The 23,826-nt window shown below is 40.2% G+C and overlaps 1 protein-coding gene and 1 non-coding gene across 2 annotated transcripts in view; one reads left to right on the top strand and one right to left on the bottom strand.

The window, feature by feature from the left end:
* The first annotated feature begins 134 nt into the window (after positions 1–134).
* FAT4 (FAT atypical cadherin 4) overlaps positions 135–23,826 on the top strand; it is a 178,600-nt gene continuing 154,908 nt past the window's right edge. The window contains exon 1 of the mRNA XM_055549364.1: positions 135–6,951. Coding sequence (XP_055405339.1) covers positions 1,777–6,951 — 5,175 coding nt within the window. The 5' untranslated portion in view covers positions 135–1,776. The remainder of the gene's footprint in view (positions 6,952–23,826) is intronic.
* TRNAC-GCA (transfer RNA cysteine (anticodon GCA)) lies at positions 9,896–9,967 on the bottom strand. Its single transcript has one exon. It is a non-coding gene; the product is annotated as a tRNA-Cys (tRNA).

Below are 23,826 nucleotides of genomic sequence, written 5' to 3'. Positions count from 1 at the left end.
AAGAAAAAAAGAAAAAGAGGGGAGGGAATCACCCCCTCCTAGCCCTCACCCTCCCTTTCTCAGCGCCTCCTACTCGCCGGGCTCCCACACCCGACCGCCTACCGTCCTCCGGGAGGCTGGAGTGATTAGCATCCGGAGAAGCCAGTCGGAGGCCGAAAAAGTCGGAGCGCGCTGGCGGTAGGAGTGCCAGGCGGGGCCGCTTCAGCTCGGGTCCAATGGGGCTGGGGCGAGGGAGGGGCGGTAGGTGACAGCACCGGGAGCCAGGGGGAGTCCGGCTGAACTAAAGTGCGGGGATCAATGAGTGGCGAGCAAAGTTTCTGAGTCCTGCTCAGCTCGCGGTCTTCCCTCCCCCTCTGTTTGTGTTTCGGCGGCGCGGTGTGTGTGTGTGTGTGTGTGTGTGTGTGTGTGTGTGTGTGTGTGCGCGCGCGCGCGCGTGCGGCGGGGAAGGGGCGGGGAGAGTGAGAGGGACCAGCCGGAGGTTGAGAGGGGCTCGCGGAGCTCCAGCTCCACAGCGGTGCTGCAACCTTCAGCCCCGGCAGGCGAGAGGGAGAGCGCTGACAGCCGCCGTCCGGAGCTGCTGGAGGCGCCGCCACAGTCCAGCGCCGACTTCCCCGCCTCCACCGTCAACAGTGCAGGAGAAAAGGGGGACCGATCGCCACCACCCTACCCCGCCCCAAACAAAAAGCCTTGTGGATTACAAAGTGAAACTGACACGGGACAATAAAACCAAAGGGCAAGAGGTCAGGGGCGAGGCGCACTAGAGTGGGCTTCTGACTGGGACTGCCGGAGGAGTCCCCTGGCATGGTGAGGGGAGGGGACGCGGGGACAGCGCGCTGCTCCTGCCCGACGCCGGCGAGGCCGAGAAGAAAGGGGGACCTGCGCTTGATCTGGATGTATAAATAATGGGTCGGCAGGCGTCCCGGCAGAGGTAAAAAAAAAAAAAAAAATGCTGAGGAGCGCTGGATTTTGCCTGTGCCCGCCTAAGGGCTGGAAGCGGCAGCAGGGGCGGCGGCAGCTCCTCCTGGAGGAGAAGGGACGGAGCTGAGCGCTCCAGAGCGCCCCGCGAGCGTTTGGAATGCAGTTTGCTGGCTGCCGGAGCTTAGACGCCGCCGCCTGGGCCTCCGCGCCACTTCTGCAGTCCTGCTGAAGGGCTTTGCAGCCTTGTTCTTGAGGAGAGGGGAACTCGAGGAAACTCCTTGTCTCCAGCTTTTGGAAAAGGAATTCGATAATCCTCGGTTCCCCATCGTCCCCTCCCCAGTGCGCAGTTGTTCTCTCCACACCGCTGCGGAATTTTGTTCTTTCTTCCTCAGTTTCTTCGCCTTGGGTAAGTTTTAAAGTTTCTGAAGATAATAGTTTGCGGTAATTCTTCCTATACCTTAAACACAGGCAACTTCTCCCAACTCCTATCCACCCCCGGCGAAAACGCTCAGACTCTCCGGATTCGAAAATAAAGTGAAGGGGGAAATATAGGAGACTGGAGAAACTGCTCTGGGAACTCGTCCACAAGCAGGAGTAAGTGCCCGAGGAATGCTCTGCCGCTTTTCCTCAAGGCATCTCTTCCCTCACTAAGCGTCCAAATGGCTACCTGGAGGCTTTTGCTCGTGCGAATTGCTTCTTCTGGACTGGAAGTTCTTTGAAATAGCAGAGCTCTCAGAGCCATCGGCTGCATGTCTGCTGGTGCTACTTGATCCCTGTCATTATCACTTTTTTTTTTTTTTTTTTTTTTTGGCCTCACCTCTTCCTTCTCTTTATCACTCCGTTCCAGGAGCCAAGACCATGGACTTGGCAGCAGAGAGGGCTCCTGGCCGCCCGTGGCTCCCGCTGCCCACTTTAACATTATTTCAGCTCCTTCGTGTCTTTTGGCTGCTGTCACTGCTCCCGGGGCCCGCCCGGGTCAGCGGGGCGGAGCAGCGCCAGGTGTTTCAGGTGCTGGAGGAGCAACCTCCCGGCACGCTGGTGGGTACCATCCAGACGCGCCCAGGCTTCACCTACAGGCTCAGCGAAAGCCACGCCCTGTTTGCTATAAACAGTAGCACCGGGGCCCTGTACACCACTGCGACCATCGACCGCGAGAGCCTGCCCAGCGACGTGATCAACCTGGTAGTTCTTTCCAGCTCACCCACCTACCCCACCGAAGTGCGGGTGTTGGTTCGAGACCTCAATGACAACGCCCCGGTCTTCCCAGAACCCTCGATTGTGGTCAGTTTCAAGGAGGACAGTAGCAGCGGGCGGCAAGTCATCTTGGATACCGCCACCGACTCGGACATCGGCTCCAATGGTGTTGACCACCGGTCCTATCGCATCATCCAGGGCAACGAGGCGGGTCGCTTCCGCCTGGATATCACCCTGAACCCGAGCGGCGAGGGCGCGTTCCTGCACCTGGTGTCCAAGGGCGGGCTGGACCGCGAGGTCACACCGCAGTACCAGCTGTTGGTGGAAGTGGAGGACAAGGGCGAGCCCAAGCGGCGGGGCTACCTTCAGGTAAACGTGACTGTGCAGGACATTAATGACAACCCCCCGGTTTTTGGCAGCTCCCACTACCAGGCGGGGGTGCCTGAGGACGCCGCGGTGGGCTCCAGCGTCCTCCAGGTGGCGGCGGCGGACGCGGACGAGGGCACCAACGCGGATATCCGCTATCGGCTTCAGGACGAGGGGACCCCCTTCCAAATGGACCCCGAAACGGGGCTCATCACGGTGCGGGAGCCCTTGGACTTCGAGGCCCGGCGCCAGTACTCGCTTACGGTGCAGGCTATGGACCGAGGCGTTCCTTCCCTCACGGGGCGTGCCGAGGCGCTGATTCAGCTGCTGGACGTCAACGACAATGACCCCGTGGTAAAATTCCGCTACTTCCCTGCCACCTCGCGCTACGCCTCGGTAGATGAGAATGCTCAAGTGGGCACGGTGGTGGCTCTGCTCACGGTGACGGACGCAGACTCCCCAGCGGCCAACGGGAACATCTCCGTGCAGATCCTTGGGGGAAACGAGCAGCGCCACTTTGAGGTGCAAAGCAGCAAAGTGCCGAACCTAAGTCTCATCAAAGTTGCCAGCGCCCTAGACCGGGAGCGCATCCCTTCTTACAACCTGACAGTTTCTGTCTCGGATAACTACGGGGCGCCCCCTAGCGCAGCGGTTCAGGCGCGCTCTTCCGTGGCGAGTTTGGTGATTTTCGTCAATGACATCAATGACCACCCTCCCGTGTTTGCACAGCAAGTGTACAGAGTGAACCTGAGCGAGGAGGCGCCCCCGGGAAGCTATGTGAGTGGAGTGTCCGCCACTGACGGCGATTCTGGTCTCAATGCTAACCTGCGTTACAGCATCGTCTCTGGTAATGGACTGGGTTGGTTCCACATCAGTGAACACAGTGGTCTAGTGACCACTGGGCTTGCTGGGGGCTTGGACCGTGAACTTGCTTCCCAGATTGTACTGAATATCAGTGCTCGGGACCAGGGGGTTCACCCCAAGGTTTCCTATGCCCAGCTTGTTGTGACTCTCTTGGATGTGAATGATGAGAAGCCAGTGTTTAGCCAGCCAGAAGGATATAATGTGTCTGTCGTTGAGAATGCACCTACCGGGACTGAACTGCTGGTGCTTGGGGCAACCGATGGGGACCTGGGTGACAATGGGACAGTGCGATTCTCCCTACAGGAAGCTGAGACCGACCAGAGGTCCTTTCGCCTGGATCCTGTGTCTGGGAGGTTGAGTACTATCTCTTCCTTGGACAGGGAGGAACAAGCTTTCTACTCCCTGTTGGTTCTGGCCACAGATCTGGGGTCACCTCCCCAGTCATCAATGGTTCGCATAAATGTGAGCCTCCTGGATATTAACGACAACAGCCCTGTGTTTTACCCAGTCCAATACTTTGCTCATATTCAGGAGAATGAGCCTGGAGGTAGCTACATCACCACGGTGTCTGCCACTGACCCAGACTTGGGTCTCAATGGAACCATCAAATATAGTATATCAGCTGGGGACAGGTCTCGGTTTCAGGTCAATGCTCAGAGTGGGGTTATTTCTACAAGAATGGCCCTAGACAGAGAAGAAAAAACTGCTTACCAGTTGCAAATAGTGGCTACTGATGGTGGCAATTTGCAGTCTCCCAACCAGGCGATAGTAACCATCACTGTGTTGGACACTCAAGACAACCCGCCTGTATTCAGCCAGGCTGCCTACAGCTTCGTGGTCTTTGAGAATGTGGCCCTGGGATATCATGTGGGTAGTGTGTCCGCATCCACCATGGATCTCAATTCCAACATCAGTTATCTCATTACTACCGGGGATCAGAAAGGTATGTTTGCTATCAACCAGGTTACTGGGCAGCTTACCACAGCAAGTGTGATTGACAGAGAAGAGCAATCCTTTTATCAGCTGAAAGTAGTAGCCAGTGGGGGCACAGTGACTGGAGACTCTATGGTTAACATAACAGTTAAGGATTTGAATGACAACTCTCCCCATTTCCTTCAGGCAGTAGAGAGTGTGAATGTGGTGGAAAATTGGCAGGCAGGTCACAGCATTTTCCAAGCCAAAGCTGTGGACCCCGATGAAGGTGTCAATGGCATGGTACTCTATAGCCTGAAGCAAAACCCCAAGAATCTCTTTACTATCAATGAAAGGAATGGTAATATTAGTCTGCTAGGACCCCTGGATGTTCATGCTGGTTCCTACCAGATAGAGATCTTAGCATCTGATATGGGTGTTCCCCAGCTCTCCTCTAGTTTCATCTTAACAGTTTATGTCCATGATGTAAATGACAACCCACCAGTGTTTGACCAGCTTTCTTATGAGGTCACCCTTTCTGAGTCAGAACCTGTGAATTCTCGATTCTTTAAAGTGCAAGCTTTTGATAAGGATTCGGGAGCAAATGGTGAAATTGCGTACAGCATTGCTGAAGGCAATACCGGGGATGCTTTCGGCATTTTCCCAGATGGTCAATTGTATATAAAAAGTGAACTGGACCGTGAACTTCAAGACAGATATGTTTTACTAGTTGTTGCTTCTGACAGAGCGGTGGAACCCCTTAGTGCTACTGTGAATGTTACTGTAATTTTAGAAGATGTAAATGATAACAGACCTCTTTTTAACAGTACCAATTACACATTTTACTTTGAAGAAGAACAGAGACCTGGGTCGTTTGTGGGCAAAGTAAGTGCTATAGATAAAGACTTTGGGCCAAATGGAGAAGTAAGGTATTCTTTTGAAATGGTGCAGCCAGATTTTGAGTTGCATGCAATTAGTGGGGAAATTACAAATACCCATCAGTTTGACAGGGAGTCTCTTATGAGGAGGAGGGGGACTGCGGTGTTTAGCTTTACAGTCATCGCAACAGATCAGGGGCTCCCTCAGCCTCTTAAGGATCAGGCCACGGTACATGTTTACATGAAGGATATAAATGATAATGCTCCCAAATTTTTAAAAGACTTTTACCAAGCTACAATATCAGAGTCAGCAGCCAACCTGACACAGGTTTTAAGAGTATCTGCCTCAGATGTTGATGAAGGTAGTAATGGACTTATTCACTATTCTGTAATAAAAGGAAATGAAGAAAGACAGTTTGCTATAGACAGCACCTCTGGTCAGGTGACACTGATTGGCAGGTTAGACTATGAAGCCACACCTGCGTATTCCCTTGTAATTCAAGCAGTGGATTCAGGAGCAGTCTCCCTCAATTCGACCTGTACCTTAAATATTGATATTTTAGATGAAAATGACAATACCCCTTCTTTCCCTAAATCAACACTATTCGTTGATGTTTTGGAAAACATGAGAATCGGTGAACTCGTGTCCTCTGTTACTGCAACTGATTCAGATTCAGGGGACAATGCTGACTTACATTACAGTATCACTGGGACTAACAACCATGGAACTTTCAGCATTAGCCCAAACACTGGGAGTATTTTTCTTGCCAAAAAATTGGACTTTGAAACACAGTCTTTGTACAAATTAAATATAACAGCAAAAGACCAAGGAAGGCCTCCACGTTCATCTACAATGTCGGTGGTTATACACGTGAGAGACTTCAATGACAATCCTCCTACCTTCCCTCCGGGGGATATTTTCAAGTCTATTGTTGAGAACATCCCCATTGGAACATCTGTCATTTCTGTGACTGCACATGACCCCGATGCAGACATTAATGGGCAACTCTCCTATACAATCATCCAGCAGATGCCACGGGGCAACCACTTTGGCATAGATGAAGTCAAAGGCACTATTTATACTAATGCTGAGATAGATCGGGAATTTGCTAATCTCTTTGAGTTAACCGTTAAAGCCAATGATCAAGCTGTGCCTATAGAAACTAGACGGTATGCTTTGAAAAACGTGACTATTTTGGTTACAGACCTCAATGACAATGTTCCAATGTTTATATCACAAAATGCCCTGGCAGCAGACCCTTCGGCTGTGATTGGTTCTGTTCTGACCACAATCATGGCTGCTGACCCAGATGAAGGGGCGAATGGAGAGGTGGAGTATGAGATCGTCAATGGTGACACAGACACCTTCATTGTGGATCGCTATAGTGGGGACCTGAGAGTGGCTTCAGCACTGGTGCCTTCTCAGCTGATCTATAATCTCATAGTTTCAGCAACAGACCTTGGCCCTGAAAGGAGGAAATCAACCACTGAATTGACCGTCATTCTGCAGGGCCTTGATGGACCTGTTTTTACACAACCCAAATATATAACCATTTTGAAGGAGGGAGAACCCATTGGCACCAATGTGATATCAATAGAAGCAGCTAGCCCTAGAGGATCTGAAGCCCCAGTGGAGTACTATATTGTCTCAGTCCGTTGCGAGGAAAAAACTGTTGGACGGCTCTTTACTATTGGACGACGGAGTGGCATCATTCAGACTGCGGCCATACTGGACCGGGAGCAAGGAGCATGTCTTTACCTGGTGGATGTCTATGCCATAGAAAAGTCAACTGCCTTTCCCAGAACACAGAGAGCAGAGGTAATGATTTTGTCATTCCTTATGAATTATTTGTTGATTTTTTTTTTTTTGGGGGAAAGATCATTCTCTTTCTATTTGCTTTCTATAATGATTTACCTTTATTGTTGAATTGTTCATTTTACTGACAGGACCATATAAAAATGTTCTATCTTACAGACTAACAAGAAATACTGACAGGTTAGCTTTCAACCTGATCCGAACCAGAGTATGCATTTTGTCTCATACTATCTTATGTGTAAAGCTAAGGAGAATTCTTTAGCGATTTCAGAAGTTCAGGAAAAAATCCATTTATTCAAGTTAAATTACACCTCACAGTTAAGGAAGTCTACCAGAGGATGAGGAATCTCAGACTTGAGAAATCTTTATTCCACAATGAAGAACTTTGGTAGGAATAGCAATGTAGCATGGCTTTCTAGGGGGAGTGACAATGGACTGACAGTTTACATCAGGACAGTATTAACTTTCACCTCCTCAGCAGTCTTGGCAGTTTCTTTATAGACAGTGACTAATTTTAATGTGCTGAGCCAAGTTTGGGGAGATTCCTGATTTCATCTGCCTTCACATTTAAGGCACTGTCTTCTGACTCAACATAATCCTTTCACTTCTCTCTTGAACTAAATCATGTAATGTGCTGTGAATGATCAGAGATTAGAAGCTGTTTCTTGAGACAATACCATATTGTTCAAAGCCATGGTATAAGTACAAGTTGTTCTGTCTGCTGATAGGTTAGACATTAATGTTTCATAGCATAAGCCAAAAAATTTCAAGCTTGGCCTTTCCCGGGGTATATTTTTGACTGTTACTACCTCAGTGTATCATTGATTTGCTTTTTTAATTGAACTGCTTCCAATGTTGTTTTGACCATCAACTAGAAATGATACAGCTATACCTTGGATGGCTCATTTGCTGGTTCCTAAGTTCTCTCCCCCCTTCAATATATCCCTTCAAAGATATTCTAGTGTCACTCAGCCAAAAACACAAAATATCAAATGTGGTTTGTGATACTTGGCAGGAACCCAGACACAACATGCTAGTGAATTTGAGGCTCATGTGTTTGTTTTCTTGCTTTCTTTTCTTTTTTATAGTGGTGAGGGTTTTTCTTCATTTAAAATGTTCATTTATTATTATTATCTTTTCGAATCCCACGTGATTTTTTTTTTCAAAATAGCTAGTTATGGCTCTTCTATTGATGAAGCAGTATATTCATGGCCTAGAGGATATTGGATATATAATTAGAGATATAATTTCCATAGAGACATAATTCTTGGAGATATCATTCTAAGTGAAATTCACTTTTATCTTGTACACACAGCCCTGAAGAAACTTCTACCCATATGTCCTCTTTTACCTAATTAGGTTTTCAATGATCTGAGATAGGTCTTACATACTGAGTTATTTGGTTTAACTCAGGCTATGATTTACATGTAATTTTATTTTGATTTGGGGTTATTCCTCTGCTAAACCCACTTCCTGGCTCTATTTTCCTTCTCTGGAGTTATTTCTTAGATGAAGAGATTTAATTAGTTTAAAAATGGAAATACTTATTAAAGACAGGCAATTAAGTCATTCTAGGCTTTAGAAAAAAATTTTAAACTATAAAACAGATTATGTTATTGGTTGTTGTTTGGTTAAAGTGTTTACCTTTGCTTGGCAATAAGAATAAATGTCCATTGTTATCATTAGAAGATTTATTTAGTCTTACTATTTACCCATTAGATATGCAAAAATTGGGCTTAAACTTATTAAATAGTGCTGTCTCTTCATTAGACATGAGGAGTAAAAGTAGTAACTATAAATCATTTTGTTAATAATAGGAGGTAATATGTCTGTTATATTTTAACCTCAAATAACACCAATATGAAAACTTATTCATATTTGCTATAACCTGTTTAAAGGTCTGGAGAGAATTCACCATAATGATTTTTTTTTATGAGAAAAAATTGTTTGTCAGGGTATCTTCTGTGAACTAAAGTGCTGAAATTGTAAACCAAGTTTCAGTTCCCAAGCTCCAACCACTCCTAAAATTAAAAGCAAATGTGTTTCTCCAAGAATATTGAAAGCAGTAGTTGGGAGCTAGAATTTCATATTATTATTGGTTGTATCTTTCAATTATATACAATAAAGTTCTTTTTTCCTTCTGCTCAAACAATTAATTTACCATGATTCTGCAAAAAGAAGCTATAAATTACCTAGGGTTGTCAGAGGTGATTTTTCAATTGTTCGTTTCCAAGTGCAGACTTTGCTCCAATGCATTTTTTAACAATTTATTCCTGTACATTGATAGGAGTCTGGGTTGCTTACTCAGGTTTCTGGCTAGAGTCATGGCTGATCACATTCCATGGACGGAGGGTCAGTGGTAAAAGAGAAATGATTTAATCTGCATTCTTTTTTAAGCTCTGACACTTGTGTGGAGTGGGAGGGGTCCTAGGGATTTGGCTCCAGTACTGCTCCTTTCGGAGATTGTCCAGTTGTACACCTTCACCTCCCCTACCTATCATAGCTAAAACTTTGGTATATTTAAGAGTGTCTTTAAAGGATGGCTTTGTGTTGCAGACACAAGGTTTATTATCCTTTCATTTCGTCTTTGTATTCTCAGAAGAGTCTTGATTATGTTAGAATAGCTCATATACATTTTGTGCCTCTTTTCTACCTTCAGCAACAAAAAATAGAGATGTAGCACATCCACAGGCATTTCTTTTTTAACATATGTTTTATGGGAACGTGCAACTTAGGGACTGGGTTGGACTTTTGAAGGTCAGAGGCTTTGTCTCATTGGTCTTTATGATCTCCTAGTATAAAATTTCCTTGATAATAATAATATCTCCTAGAGTCTGGTATAAACTCTTTGCGACCCCATGGACTGTAGCCTATCAGGCTCCTCCGTCCATGGGATTTTCCAGGCAAGAGTGCTGGAGTGGATTGCCATTTCCTTCTCTAGGGGATCTTCCCAACCCAGGAATCAAACCTGGGTCTCCTGCATTGCAGGCAGACGCTTTACCATCTGAGCCACCAGGGAAGCCCAGTATAATATTTCCTTGATAATATTGTCTAGAGTCTGGTATATTACCTGATGTATAGAAGGTGCTCACTACATGTTTGCTATATGAGATAGTAGAAGAGCTAAGGCTGGTACATGTGTTCTTGTGTCTCAGGAATATTCAACAGAGAGAAGCAGGGGGAATGGAGGAGGCTATTAGTAAGTTTGATCTTATCATTAATTGAACTAGGGACATAAAGACATACCAGTTATCTCTGTTCTACAAATGAACTGAGAATTGTGAGACAGCTCAAAGAGGCAAGAAGAATTTAGATGGGTGGTCTCACATGGAGCTTAGCGTTTAAATCAAAGAAAATCCTATATATGCTTCCAGGTTGCAGTTCTCAAACTGGTTGGCCTCAGGACCCCAAAGAGCTTTGGCTTGGGTGTGTTTTATCTATTGATATTTATGTTATGAACATTAAAATTGAGAAAATTTTAAAATATTTATTAATTTCTTGAAAAATTACAGTAACCATATAATATATATTTGTTATTAAAATAACTTAATTTTGTCAACCCTAAGAACTAACAAAAAAGACATATTATTTTATGTTTTCACAAATCCCTTTAATATTCGGATTAAGAGAAGACAGCTGGATTCTCAAATCTCATTTTGTCTATTGTAATATGTTGTTCTGGTTAAAATATATGAAAATAATCTATCTTCCCTCAGACAAAGCTGAATAAGAGAGAGATATTTTGATATCCTTTTCAGATAACAGTTTCTTTTGATACTATACCAAAATTTCACAAGTGGCTGTTTCTTAAAATTTACTTGCAATAAAGAATCTGAAACCCTACCATTGAATTTTTCATGCTTTGTTGCATGAAGATATTGATCTACCTTGCTTTATGAATGGAAATTTTACCTATGTATGACTTAGAAACATCAGGCACTGGTCATTTGGAAAATATTGGTATAACTGATAAGGATCTATCAAAAGAGCCTTTATATATATTGACTCACAACCTCATGGTAATGGTTCAGAGTTTTCCAAATTTGAATTTTCACTTGAAAGCTCAAATTTTATCATTAATAACATACATTGTTAGTTGTTTCCTGAAGTATCAGGCTCCCTTTGTTCATTATCAAACAAACAAAAAAATGTCTGCCATTTTTTTAAAAAAGCATGGTTTCTCTATGAGTTGTTTTTTTCAAGGAAAAATTGTATTCCAAAAATAAAGCACTAGTTCAGCTTACAACTCAATCCATCACACACATGCTTTTCTTTGAGACCAGTGTACATAGGAACAGATTAATGGCTCTTTGTTCATGCTTCACTGTTTGCGTCTTTTCAAATATTGAAAAGACATTGGGATTTAAGGGTTGAGATTTAATAAAATTAATAATTTACTGTTTCTTCAAGGAAAAGTCTTTAGTTTTTAAGTGAAACTGGCATTTTATTTTCACTGTGACTAGTAAGTGAATAATACAATTACACCTGGAACACTTTGGAGCCACTGCTTGGCTTTGTGCTAAGGTAGCAGCAGTTTTACCAGCTATCAGTTTTGCACCTCTAGTGTAAATGTCAACACAGTGAAACGGCAAACACTGCTTTGTATTATTATGAATACAGTTTTGATTTCCCAGGTGTCTCTAATGGTCTCTGGTATGCCTAGAGCACCATCTTCTGTGGTGAGAGAACCATTGGTCTAAATACTGACATTTTTGCAATTCAGTAAAAATAGTAAGACAACTAGAAATAGTCTATTAAAAGTGTGCTTAGAATATTAAGTGAACAAATTATGGTTTTTTAAAGATTAGAAATGAATTTTAGCAACTGATAATAAACCAATTTACTTTCACAATGAAACCATCAAGATTTCCAAGAGAAATGGTGGGAACATTTGTAATTAATACTGAATATCAAACTTAGAAATACTTTTCTTCCAGACTGTTCAGAATAAAGGTGAGTTAGCCTTACATTAAATGCCTGTATATCTTGTGTATCGTTCCTCACAGGCAAAATATAAGCAAAGAATTGAATATTTAATAATAATGGTAATAATTATTATAAAATGTATTGAGTATTATTGTGTTCAGTGATTGAGCTGAGTACTAAGTGTTTCTTCAGCAATTTTATCATTGTAGCCTCACAACATGTCATATCACTCCCTCTTTGTAGTTGTGGAAGCAGTCTCAGAAAAGTTAAGTGATTTGTTTAAATTCAGATAGATAGAAAGAAAACCACATCCAGACTTGTAGTCCATTATCTGAGTTCATAGTTACTCTCCTATAAAGCCAGGTCAGTCTGTGGCCTTAGTTAAGAGAGGGGCCTTTAATCTGATGGATACAACTGTATATGTAAGCTTTTGATAACCTTGTTTTTATACCCTTTTTTTGGTGTTAAAAAGTCTTTGAAAAGTGGTATTATGTGTTGTCTGAACCAAGAGAAGTATGGCTTCTGCTGCCTCAGTCAAGACCTTCAGCAGATGCTGTTCATTCCTATGGGTCACTTAGATAGGAACAAGGACACCAGTTTGAGGACATGTGGAGGTGTTTCTGGAACAGGGAAGAGGGTGAGAACATGAGAGGGGCCTTGGAGACAAAGGGAGGGCATATTCGGTGACTTTCCTCACCCACAGTATTCTGCAGATTGGAAGCAGTCGCTATACATTATGAAGGTAGAGAATCCATTTTTGGATTTTCAGATGATAACTCTTACTCTCCTAAGAAATAAAGATGAAATTGTGTGGATGACTTGTGAAGATTATATGAAAAGGAGGAAAACATTTTCTTACTTTCTCAGCTTTTGACTTCCACGGTGTTTATTTTTTTAATAATCTATGGTTATTTTCTGATTTTGTTTTTTCCCTGTTGGTATGTTTTTGAATTTGTTAAACAAAACACTGTGATTTAAAGGGCTCTATAAATTTTCAAGTCATGTACACAGATAGGGAATACTGATGAATGATTAAGCTCGTGCTGCATAATTTCATATATGGCTTCAGGATACTCAATTTCCTCTCTCTCTTTTGGTTACAGATTTCCATAGATATAATTTATCTTCTGACAAAGTTATTGTTTCTTTCTTTTTTTTTGCCTTTATTAAAACCCAAATTATTTTTAATCCTTTTTTTTTGGTTTCACTATACTTTGAAGCAACTACCCTAAGAATAGTTTTGAAAAGATGCTTATGTACTCCATATTTTGTGGAATCAGTTTTTCATTGCATCATCTGTGTCTTGCACTTTGTCATCGTTACAGTGAAAAACTGCCGAAGAACCTCATTAGCTGTGAGGGATTGTTGAGTTAGTGACTATAAAGGATTCCACAGGCTCTGAAGTGTGTCCTCTCTTCTAAGAATTAATAAATCTAAGGTTCGGCTCTTTTTAATAACCATGATATTAGGTAGTATTCAGAATTAGGAGCTTGAGAGTGAAAATTGGGGAATAGTAACTGGCAAATCATATGGTCAAAATAAAGGGTTTGTTAAAGTGTCCTAGATATGGACTATGGTAAATATATTCTATTGCTTTCAGGCTTTAAGTAGTCTTTGACAACATATGGCTGATTTTAATACTACAATAAGGGAGGAGAGAGTATGAATAATGCAGAGAAAAGAAAATGAAAAAAATTCTATTAGGCAAATATTATTTATAAAATGTATACATGTAACATATTAAAATATACATAATGCCATGTACTAACATGTGTGCAACCACTGTACAAAGTTGTATGCAACCATCACACAAAGGTTGATGGATTTTCCCTGGTATTAAAATCCTGAGACAGAATAGGACAATAAGGTCAGGAAGATGACACAATCTAATTGGAAGATACTTTATATGTGGACTTCCCTTGTGGCTCAGCTGGTAAACAATCCGCCTGAAATGCATGATAACTGGGTTCGATCCCTGGGTTGGGAAGATCCCCTGGAGAAGGAAAAGGCTACCCACTCCAGTATTCTGGCCTGGAGAAGTCCATGAACTGTATAGTCCATGGGGTCGCAAACAGTCAGACACAACTGAGTGACTTTCACTTTCTTTCTTTTATATGTGGTACCCAGGAATTGACTATAGGGACACAGAGTCCGACATATATCAATATTTAGGAAACAATTGGGAGTTACAACCAAGTTTTAAGGTATTCAGAAAATGTTGAGAAGCATTTATAAACTCTGACAGCAGGGAGTTGGGAGCCAATGGCATTGTTATGGATTGTTTGTTTCAGGTTATTGACATTTTTTGCTAACATTTTATCATATATAGATTCTAATATATATAAAGTGCTTACATTATGTCAGACACAATAATCCGTGACATCTGACCATTTAACAAATGAGGATACTGAGGCTAATGAAAGTCAAGTTTATGGAGCTTGTTTATGGTGGAAGTGGATTTGAACCCAGCAGTCTGACTTGAGTATGTATGTTTAATCCCAGCACAGAGTGTTATAACAATGGTTGATACTTTCAGTACTCTTATAGGCATTCAGGTTTTACTGTGTAAAAAAGTTGTTTTCACATTTTTATGTTCTTTCATACTAGTGACTGAAAAAATAAAGGGTAAAGTGAAATTTAAAGACCCAATAGCAGGATAACTTTGTTGTTGTTTAGTCGCTAACTCATTTCCAACTCTTTTCAACCCCATGGAATGTAGCCCATCAGGCTCATCTGTTCATGGCATTTCCCAGGCAAGAATACTGGAGTGGGTTGCCATTTCCTTCTCCAGGGTACCTTCCTCACCCAGGGATCAAACCCATGTCTCCTGCATTGACAGGCTGATTCTTTACCACTGTACCACCTGGGAAGCCCAGTAAGATTATATAGGTACTTCTTAATCTTTATCTAGGTTACACTTGAATAAATGGACCTGTAGTGTCAGTTCTTCATTTTATTTTCTTCAGCTTTCAGTGAAAATATATTTCCATTCTTCCAGTTACTGCCTCATTTACTTTCTTCCTTTTTCAGCAAAATTTTTGAAAGAGTTGCCTATACCTGTCTTCTTTCTTCTCTTTGTCTTAAAAATCCACCCACATCAGACTTAGCTTCTGCAACTCTAGTGAAATTGTTGTTACCAATGTCTCAATAATAGCCACATTTTTACATCATTGGGTGCACTCCAGGAGCTCCACCCATGACAATTGGGCAATTCCCAGTGTCCATTGTATATGTACTTCTAAGTCATCAGACTCTGGGGAGTTTTATTCTATTTCTTGGACCAGTGCCTTTTCAGCCTTCTTCAACAACTTCTCTCCATGCCTTCAAATTTCAAATGTTGGAATATCCCTGGAATCAGTTCTTAAAAAACTAGTGCTTTTTAATCTATACTTATCCCCTGGAAGATCTCAATCAACCTCATGATTTTAGATAACATATACATAGATGACTCCAAAATTTTATCTTTAACTTGTATAGCACTCCTGAATTCCATATTCATATAAAAATTTACATATTTGACTAGCTTCTCAATAGATGTTTGAAGTTAACATTTCCAAATCTGAGCTCCTGTATCTTCCCCAATAAAAACTGACTCAGCCCTTAACCATCTCCTCCTCCTTTGATCACAACCCCAATCTTCTAACTGCTCAGGTCAAAATCTGGAGTTATTCTTTGACTTCTCACTTTCCTCAACCTGTGTGTAATCTGTCAGTTAATCTTGGCCCTCTCTTAAAAATATATCTGGAAACTGATCTTTTCTCATCATTTACACTTTAACTCCCTTGGTCCAAGACACCGTCATCCTTCCCTTGGATTGTTGAAGACATCTTCTTACTGATCTCCAGCATTCTTTCCTACTCTTCTTTTTCCTTGAGTATTTGCTTTATTCATACTGGCTTCTTGCTGGGTCCCAGAACTTGCTAGGCACACACCTACCTCAAAACTGTTGCTTCTGGCTCCTCGATCTCCATAGAATGCCCTTTCCTCCAGATAGCTAGTTGGATCGTTTTCTCCTACACTTCAAATATTTGCCAGTATCTCCCATTCTAAGTGAGAATTATTATTTTTTGACTTATTCTTATAGTCCCACCCTCTCCTATTCTGCCTGATCTCCATTTCCCTACTGTGGTGTTTCATCTTCCTCCCCTATAGAATTGATCAGCCTCCTTCACTAGCTTTTTCTCGTCTCCCAAGATGCTCAGTGCTGGAATGCCCTGGAATCAGTTCTTGAAATTCTTCTCTTTCTAACCAACTCTGTTCTCCTGCGGTGAGGAGTCCAACCAATCTCATTGCTTTAAATAGCATACATACACTATATAGATAAGTGCATATATAAGTGCATGTGTGTGATATGATTTGCTGATCCATAATTTTGGTTATGTTTTATCCATCTTCTTCCACAAGAGGAGGTATATGGAGGTATGCTATGTTCACTGATGTAGCTCAAGAGCACAGAACATTACTTGGAACATAGTAAGCACAAAGTAAATTTTTGTTGAATGAATGAATGAACAGATCAATTGACCTCTCTGCTTCTGTCTTTGATCTCTTTTATCTAGTCTAGCAGAAGTGATCCTTTAAAATATAGGTGAGAGCATTTCACTCACTTCTTCAAAACCCCAGGCTTTGCACTTCACTGGTTGTAAAGCCAGATCTTTAGAGTAAGCCCTAAGGCCCTATGAGACCCTCTTATCAGTGACTTTCTGACATCTCTTCCCCTGGATCTCCTTCCCTGAGCTTGCTCAGCAATCTCAGTGTGGGCTCTGTCCAGGCCTCGGGTGCTCCTATCTCATGCCTTGGGCTGGCTGCACTCTCAGCCTCAATTGCTTGCTGAGCACTTTTCTTACCTCTTTTCTCAAAGTCATCTTGCAGAGTTTTCCTTCCCTCCACCTTCCTTTTTCTCTTTCCTTCTTCTTGTTTCTTCTTAGTCTCTATCATCACCCAACAGAATACATATGTTACTTCTTTATTTTGTTTATTGTGTTTTCCTTCAAAAATATATGTTCCACCAGGGGAAAGGTTTTCTGCTCTTTATTATTGCTGTATTCCCAGCACCTTCAATATGTCTGGCTCAGGACAGACACTCAGTAAATCTTCAATAAACTAAGGAATTACTGTTGAACATGCTGCAAATATGCGGCCTAAGTGCCAGGAGCTCAGTCAGTGAAGCGTGCTGAAGGGAAGGAGTCATTTTTCATGTCTCAAGCCAAGCCGTGGAGCTTCTTCTGAAATTAGTGAAGCTAGCTAATTATCCAGGACTGATTTTCCTGGATTAAATGACCGTGGCTGTGAGATGTGAGTGGTTAAAAACCTGTAACTCAGTCTCCAGAAATCTGTATTGCCTAAAGTACAGCGAGATCACTAATGCTTATTTTATAGACATTTTTGGTCAAGTAGAACATTTTAGAATATATATATAAAACAATGTATGTATATATATATATATATGTAACTATATACATGTCACTGTATTCCCATGGCTTCTCATTTCCTTAGAACTTATCAAATTTTGCTTTAGAGAGCAAATCTTAATTTATTATGAACCATGTTACTCTTTCTGCTAAAAAGCAGAATAGCAATATTCTACTTTGGATATTGATAAGTTTAAGTGCTATCATTCTTTTTTCAAATTTACCATCCTTGCTCAATATTTAACATCAACGATATCAGTCAACTTGACTAATAAAATACGGCAAAGAAAATATTATTTAGCATTTCATTTGGACTGAAGTTTAGGTGAAAGAGTGCAGGTTTTTGATTTGGAAGAAGCTTGATTCAAACATTGTCATGGTTACTCTCTGAATTTCATTTTCCTCATTTGTAAAATGAATATGATTACCTATTTCAAGACTTCTTGTATGAGTGGGGAAAAAAAAGGCGCTCACTAAAATTTGTTAGTTTCCATGCTCTTTCTTTCCAAAGTACAGAAGTATTAACATTTAAAAAAAAAAAAAAAGCTTTCTATTTCTAAAGTGCTATAGAGTACTATTTTTCCTTTTTTCCCCTTGATTTCCCTAACAAGTCTGTGAGGAGGCAGATAAGGTGTTTTTTGCTTCATTTATAGGAAGAGACACAGAGAATATCATGACTTGTATGTGGTCACAAACTTAAACTAACATTCAGGTTTTCCTGACTTTGGTCCACATGCTTGGCACTAAATCACACTGCTCAGTCTGCAGTTATGTTGATGCTATTTATCCATTCATCATTTTATTATTGTTGACATAATTCAATAATAGTTATAGTCTCTTAAGGGAATTAATTTACTAATCCAGAAACTTTGTTGAGAGGCTTAGTTGCTTATAAAACAATCAAATTAAAATAGATTATTCAGTGTCTGTTTCATCTTAAAGCCTTCTCTTTTATTTAGAGGAGAAATTTTCATCTCTCAGTTGTCAAATATTGACTACCAGGAATCATGTGTGTTTACCTGAGAACCTATTTTGAAATTTTTTGGTCCATTACTTAATGTAGTTCTCTTCATTGAAGTCAAACTGACTGGTCCCATCAAATAAAGGTACAACTATCTTTTCTTCAAAAATACTTTGTTTTCTGTAATACATATACATTCTGGTAACTTCTTTGGTGTAAATTTTATAATTCATAAATAAAACATTTCCCTGAAATGAAAAATGCTTTATTACTTTCTGAAATTGTTCAAAATAAACAAATATCCATAGTAGATATGCTTCTCTTCTGCTTGGCATAGTGGTCTGTTGTATATAACTTTGTCTTTTAGTCAAAATATTTACTCTTTATGTTTATAGACACATCCATTTCATGCTACAGTGGGTTTGAAGCAGGTTACACAATATATATATATACAAAGAAAAGGATGATGGAGTAGTTAAATGAGTCTCTGGGAAGCAAAAATAAGTATAACTAAAAAAATAATCCTGGACTATATAACATTAGCATACAGAACATGTATGACTTAGATAGTCCACTAAATTATATTTGGTTTGCTAAAGGCCAGATTAAATAGAGATATAATATCAGGTAGGTAAGCCATGGTGTCCTCAATTAAACAAGCACATGCACACAAAAGGCAGTTAACAAAAGAAATACAGGTTTTCTAAACCTTAAGGACCTAAGAAGAATTTATCTCACAGATGCTCAAAAGAGATCTATGTTTAACTGATGGTTTTCTCAATGGTACTTTTACTAATACAATGACACATTTTCAATATCTCTTATTTTGATGTCTTTTAGAATGTACTTATGATAAATGGTAAAAGTGCGATTCTATCAAACTATTGGTGGATCAAAAGAGAAGCCCTATTGGTAATGTGCTCTTGTTTGGCTTTATTTCATGTAGTGAATTAATATTTTATAATCAGATGAAACATTCCTACTGGGGCTTTCACATTAGCATTTCTATAGCACATAAGAGGGATAACTTGACCATTGGGTTTCAGTAAGATTTTAGCTTAATCAATCCATGAGGGATCTTTACTTGTATTCTTTAAAGGTTCATTTAAGGCAATTGCTTAAAAGGCTTGGCCCAAATCTAGCAACCTGTGTCTTAGGTTGTGACCATTTCTTAAAAACATAATTGAATTACTAAAGTTTACTTGAATTAATTATATTGCTTTATCGTAGTATTTTTCCTCACTAGTAGCTATATGCCAGCCCTTTAATTGCTACAAAAAAGTTGACTCAGTCTCTTTTTTAAAGATGTAACTTCAATTCTCCACTGAAAAGATTAGAATACTAATTTATTTGTATGACTAAATGGGGCAGAACTGTCTGTGTTGCATCTACAGCTTAGTGTTTTATTACCTTGCATAATAAAACAGGCAAAGTTATTTATCCATTGAGGTTGTAGTTAATTACAAGTAAGTAATGAATCCTTAGGATTTCAAGTCCAGGGCCTGGCAGATTTAGAACACACTTGACCTCTGACTTGCTGGAAAATGTAGGATGTGGGAGTAAAAATTTTCTTTATAGGACAAGATGCTTTGTGATGGGAGGGACCACATAAGCTTGCCAAAACTTTGGGTCAAACTGAGCACAGATGGCCATAGCTGATAGAAGTGTCTATTACTATATTTTCTTCTAGGCACTTTTCTGCCTATGTGTCACTGTGTTTATACTAAAATGAAGAATTTTTGCTGCTCAGCAACCAAGAAAATATACATTTAGAGAATAAAGTTTTTGTTAAGGAAAAAAAATTGGTAGTTTTAGATGTTGGATAGCAAAAGATATAAGGAGGTGTTGCTTTGAGACGTATTAACATTAAGCAAAGGCAGTTGTCCAGGAGAAAGGTCTTTGTTATACATGTCTAAAATTAAATAAATCACATTATACATTCACTTCTTAGCTTGTCCCTACCTTCTGCCTCAAATACTACTTGAAACAAAAAGTGGCCTAAGGAAATACATTATGTTAGTTGATATAACTTCTTATAGTATACAGGGTAAACATTTGACAAAGGAAAAAATCTAAATTTTATTTTCTGACTTTAAGTGTTTCTAAAAATAATTATTTTAAATCCTTAATTAAAGGATTTAATATGTACTTCAATTTCTGAAGGAGTTCTATGTTATTCTTAATATTGAGTATTATTGAGTGCATTGCATGATTAAATACTGAAATAAGCATGAATTTGAAGGTCAGACTAATTTTGTTCAAATCCTGGCTGTACCTTTTCAAGCTTTGTGACCTTGAAGCAGAAGTTAAACTTCTCTGAGCTACAGAGCCTTCATCTGGTAAAAGGAGAGAATTCTAACTACTTACCTTAACCACTGTACAAAGCACCGCATATTTTCCTAAAGTCCACTTGGTTTACATTTGTTGCTGCTGCTGCTGCTGCGTCGCTTCAGTCGTGTCCAACTCTGTGCGACCCCATGGACTGCATCCTACCAGGCTACTCCGTCCATGGGATTCTCCAGGCAAGAACACTGGAGTGGGTTGCCATTTCCTTCTCCAATGCATGAAAGTGGAAAGTGAAAGGGAAGTCGCTCAGTTGTGTCCGACTCTTTGTGACCCCACGGACTGCAGCCTACCAGGCTCCTCCATCCATGGGATTTTCCAGGCAACAGTAGTGGAGTGGGGTGCCATTGCCTTCTCCCTTATTGGTGCTACATTCACTTATTTACTCCTTATTTACTTATTTACTCCTGTGTGGTCCACAAGGCAATGATTAAAAAGGAAAAAAGTGTAAACAGCTATGAGGCATGTAAATAGCTACTGTCCATGCAGAAATTACAATGACATTTCAAATGATGCCATGTGGATGGGGAACAAAACACAACTTACAAATTATATTTCTTAGTTTAAAGGAAATTACTAAGGAAGCACATTAGAAAATACCTCTCTGGTTATTTTCTCCATTATAATATATCTGGCAAAAAATAACTTTTTAAATGATGGTGACTAATAAGCTGAAAAACATACCTGAGCAAAGAAAGGTTATTACCTAAGTCAAGGAAATGGAGGTAGTTTTTACATTGTTTATTTGCCTATAATTTAAATAAATTTCAGGATTCTTCTTTTAATTTTAATATAATGTGAAACCAGATAAACATCATCCAATTTATGGACCATGTTCTGTTAAGAGTATCAAATATTAGAGTCATTTTAAAACACAGGCAGGCTACCTGAGAAATGCAATAAAAATAAAAACTTTATTGAAAGACAGGCTGTTAGAAATTAAACATCAGAACATATTTAAGGTGTAAAATATCTTTATTTCATAATTGAAATATCTAGAAGAGACATAATTTTAAATATTCCCACAATGCATAGTAATCACTGCAATTTTACAAGTTTTATTTCTAATAAAAATTGTCTTAGAAACTGTTCCATTTTCTCTGTGCCTTTCTGAGTTAGTTGTCTTCTTTCTGTCCTAATGGAGGAAATAAAACATGGTACTGCTCTCTTTATGTGTCTGATCTGAGGTCAAGGCATTCACATTGCAATAGTTTTGAATGCACCATGACTATGAAGGCAAATAAATTTAAACAGAACTGGAGTGATAGGAAGATACCAGTTTTTGTTGATTTCCAACTTGTGTCAGACACTGTCCTATATGCTTTACAGATATTATCTCATCTACTCCTCTCAAAAATTCTTTGAAGTGCATCTCAGTATCTCCCTTTCACAGATGAAGAATCAAGGACCACAGCAATTTGAGTAAATTGTTCTGTAGTAAAGCTGGATTTGAATTCATTTGGTTTCAAAGCTTTTTTCTTTCTACCACATTCTACTATTGTTTAATTATTATAAATTATTATCTGCTAAGGTAATAGAAAGAATGAGATAAAAAGAAAAACACCATAAATATAACAGAAGGCATCTGAATCTTGACCTGTAGCATAGCCAGCCAGATCTTACTTTTTTGTTTGAAATATTTATATAATGAATATTCAATTTTTAAAAACTAAAAAATATAATCAAATGATTTTTTGAAGCGTTAATAATCTCCCTTCAAAGAATATTACTTGCTTCAAAGATTAACCATGAGTCACATTAAAAGGCAAGACATGCTGAGAAATCACAGAAAATTTCTATTTGCTAAGATTTGATTTTATGATTCATTGTTGTTGTTCAGTGGCTCAATCATGTCCAACTTGTTGTGACCCCGTGGACTGCAGCACACCAGACTTCCCTGTTCTTCACCATATCCTGGAGCTTGCTTAAACTCATGTCTATTGAGTCAGTGATGCCATCCAACCATCTGGCCCTCTGTTGTCCCCTTCTTCTCCTGCCTTCAGTCCTTCCCAGCATCAGGGTTTTTTCCAATGAGTTGGCTCTTCGCATCAGGTGGCCAATGTATTGGAGCTTCAGCTTCAGCATCAGTCCTTCTAATATTCAGGGTTGATTTCCTTTAGGATTGACTGATTCATCTCCTTGCAGTCCAAGGGATTTTATGTTTAACTGAATTAAATTAGATGTTAAACTAACTTTGAAAGGGACATTTCTTTCATTGATATACCCAAACAGATATCCTAATTAAACACTCAAAAACGAACGAATCAATTTCTGCTTTTAATAATGGGTTAGAAGAAAGAAAAAAAATAACATATTCAATGTCAATTTAGTAACTGATAATTAATATGGATGTAGTCATGCATGGAAGAAGGGGCAATATGGAGCCTATACTTATAAATACATTTAAACATCTATGTATGTATACATAACCAGGTATATTTATATGCAGATTGCGTTGAAGATTAGTGCTATTTCATGTGTAAAGTCTTCATTATCAAGCCAGGTGAACAAGAAGACTATTGAATTCAAATATAGCAAACAGTGGGAAGAGCAAGTACTTTTGGTACAGACACACTAGGGTACAATTCATGATCTTAGGGAAGCTGTCTAATATGTTAGTGTGTCAGTTACCTCTTTGTGAAGTCTATTTCACAGAGCAGTTTTGAGAAATTAAATAAATGTACCCAGAATGTTTATCCCAAATAAGTATATAGTTCATCTCTCTCTCACCTTTTTCATTTGCGTAGATGCTAACTTTGCCATAAACCAGGCATGATAGCAAGGTTACAGCATTGAGAGCTGCGTAAGAGACACCTCATGTTTTCACCTCTGCTTTTAAATGAGAGCAAAGTTGGGGGCTATCCTGCAGTATTTCTCGGAAGAGGATTCAAACTTAGGATTTCCAGTTTTCTTCTGAGATGCAAGATGGACACAGAAACAGAAGAGTTGTTGCTCTTTCTCCTGTCCATTTGCCCAGGTGTCCGTGTTCAACTTGGGGCTTCTCTGCTGGCTCTGATGATAAAGAATCTGCCTGCAATGCAGGAGACTGAGGTTTGCCTGGGTCAGGAAGATCCACTGGAGAAGAGAATGGCAACCCACTCCAGTATTCTTGCCTGGAGAATTCTATGGACAGAGGAGTCCATGGGGTTTCAAAGAGTGGGACATGATAGAGTGTCTAACACTTGCACTTTTTTTTTCCATATATTCACCTTGCTAAAATCTTTTTTTCTACAGTAA

Source organism: Bubalus kerabau, chromosome 16 (assembly GCF_029407905.1).
Source record: "Bubalus kerabau isolate K-KA32 ecotype Philippines breed swamp buffalo chromosome 16, PCC_UOA_SB_1v2, whole genome shotgun sequence".
Lineage (NCBI taxonomy): Eukaryota > Metazoa > Chordata > Mammalia > Artiodactyla > Bovidae > Bubalus > Bubalus kerabau.
Note: the sequence above shows the minus strand (reverse complement) of the source record. Positions and strands in the feature narration are given on the sequence as shown.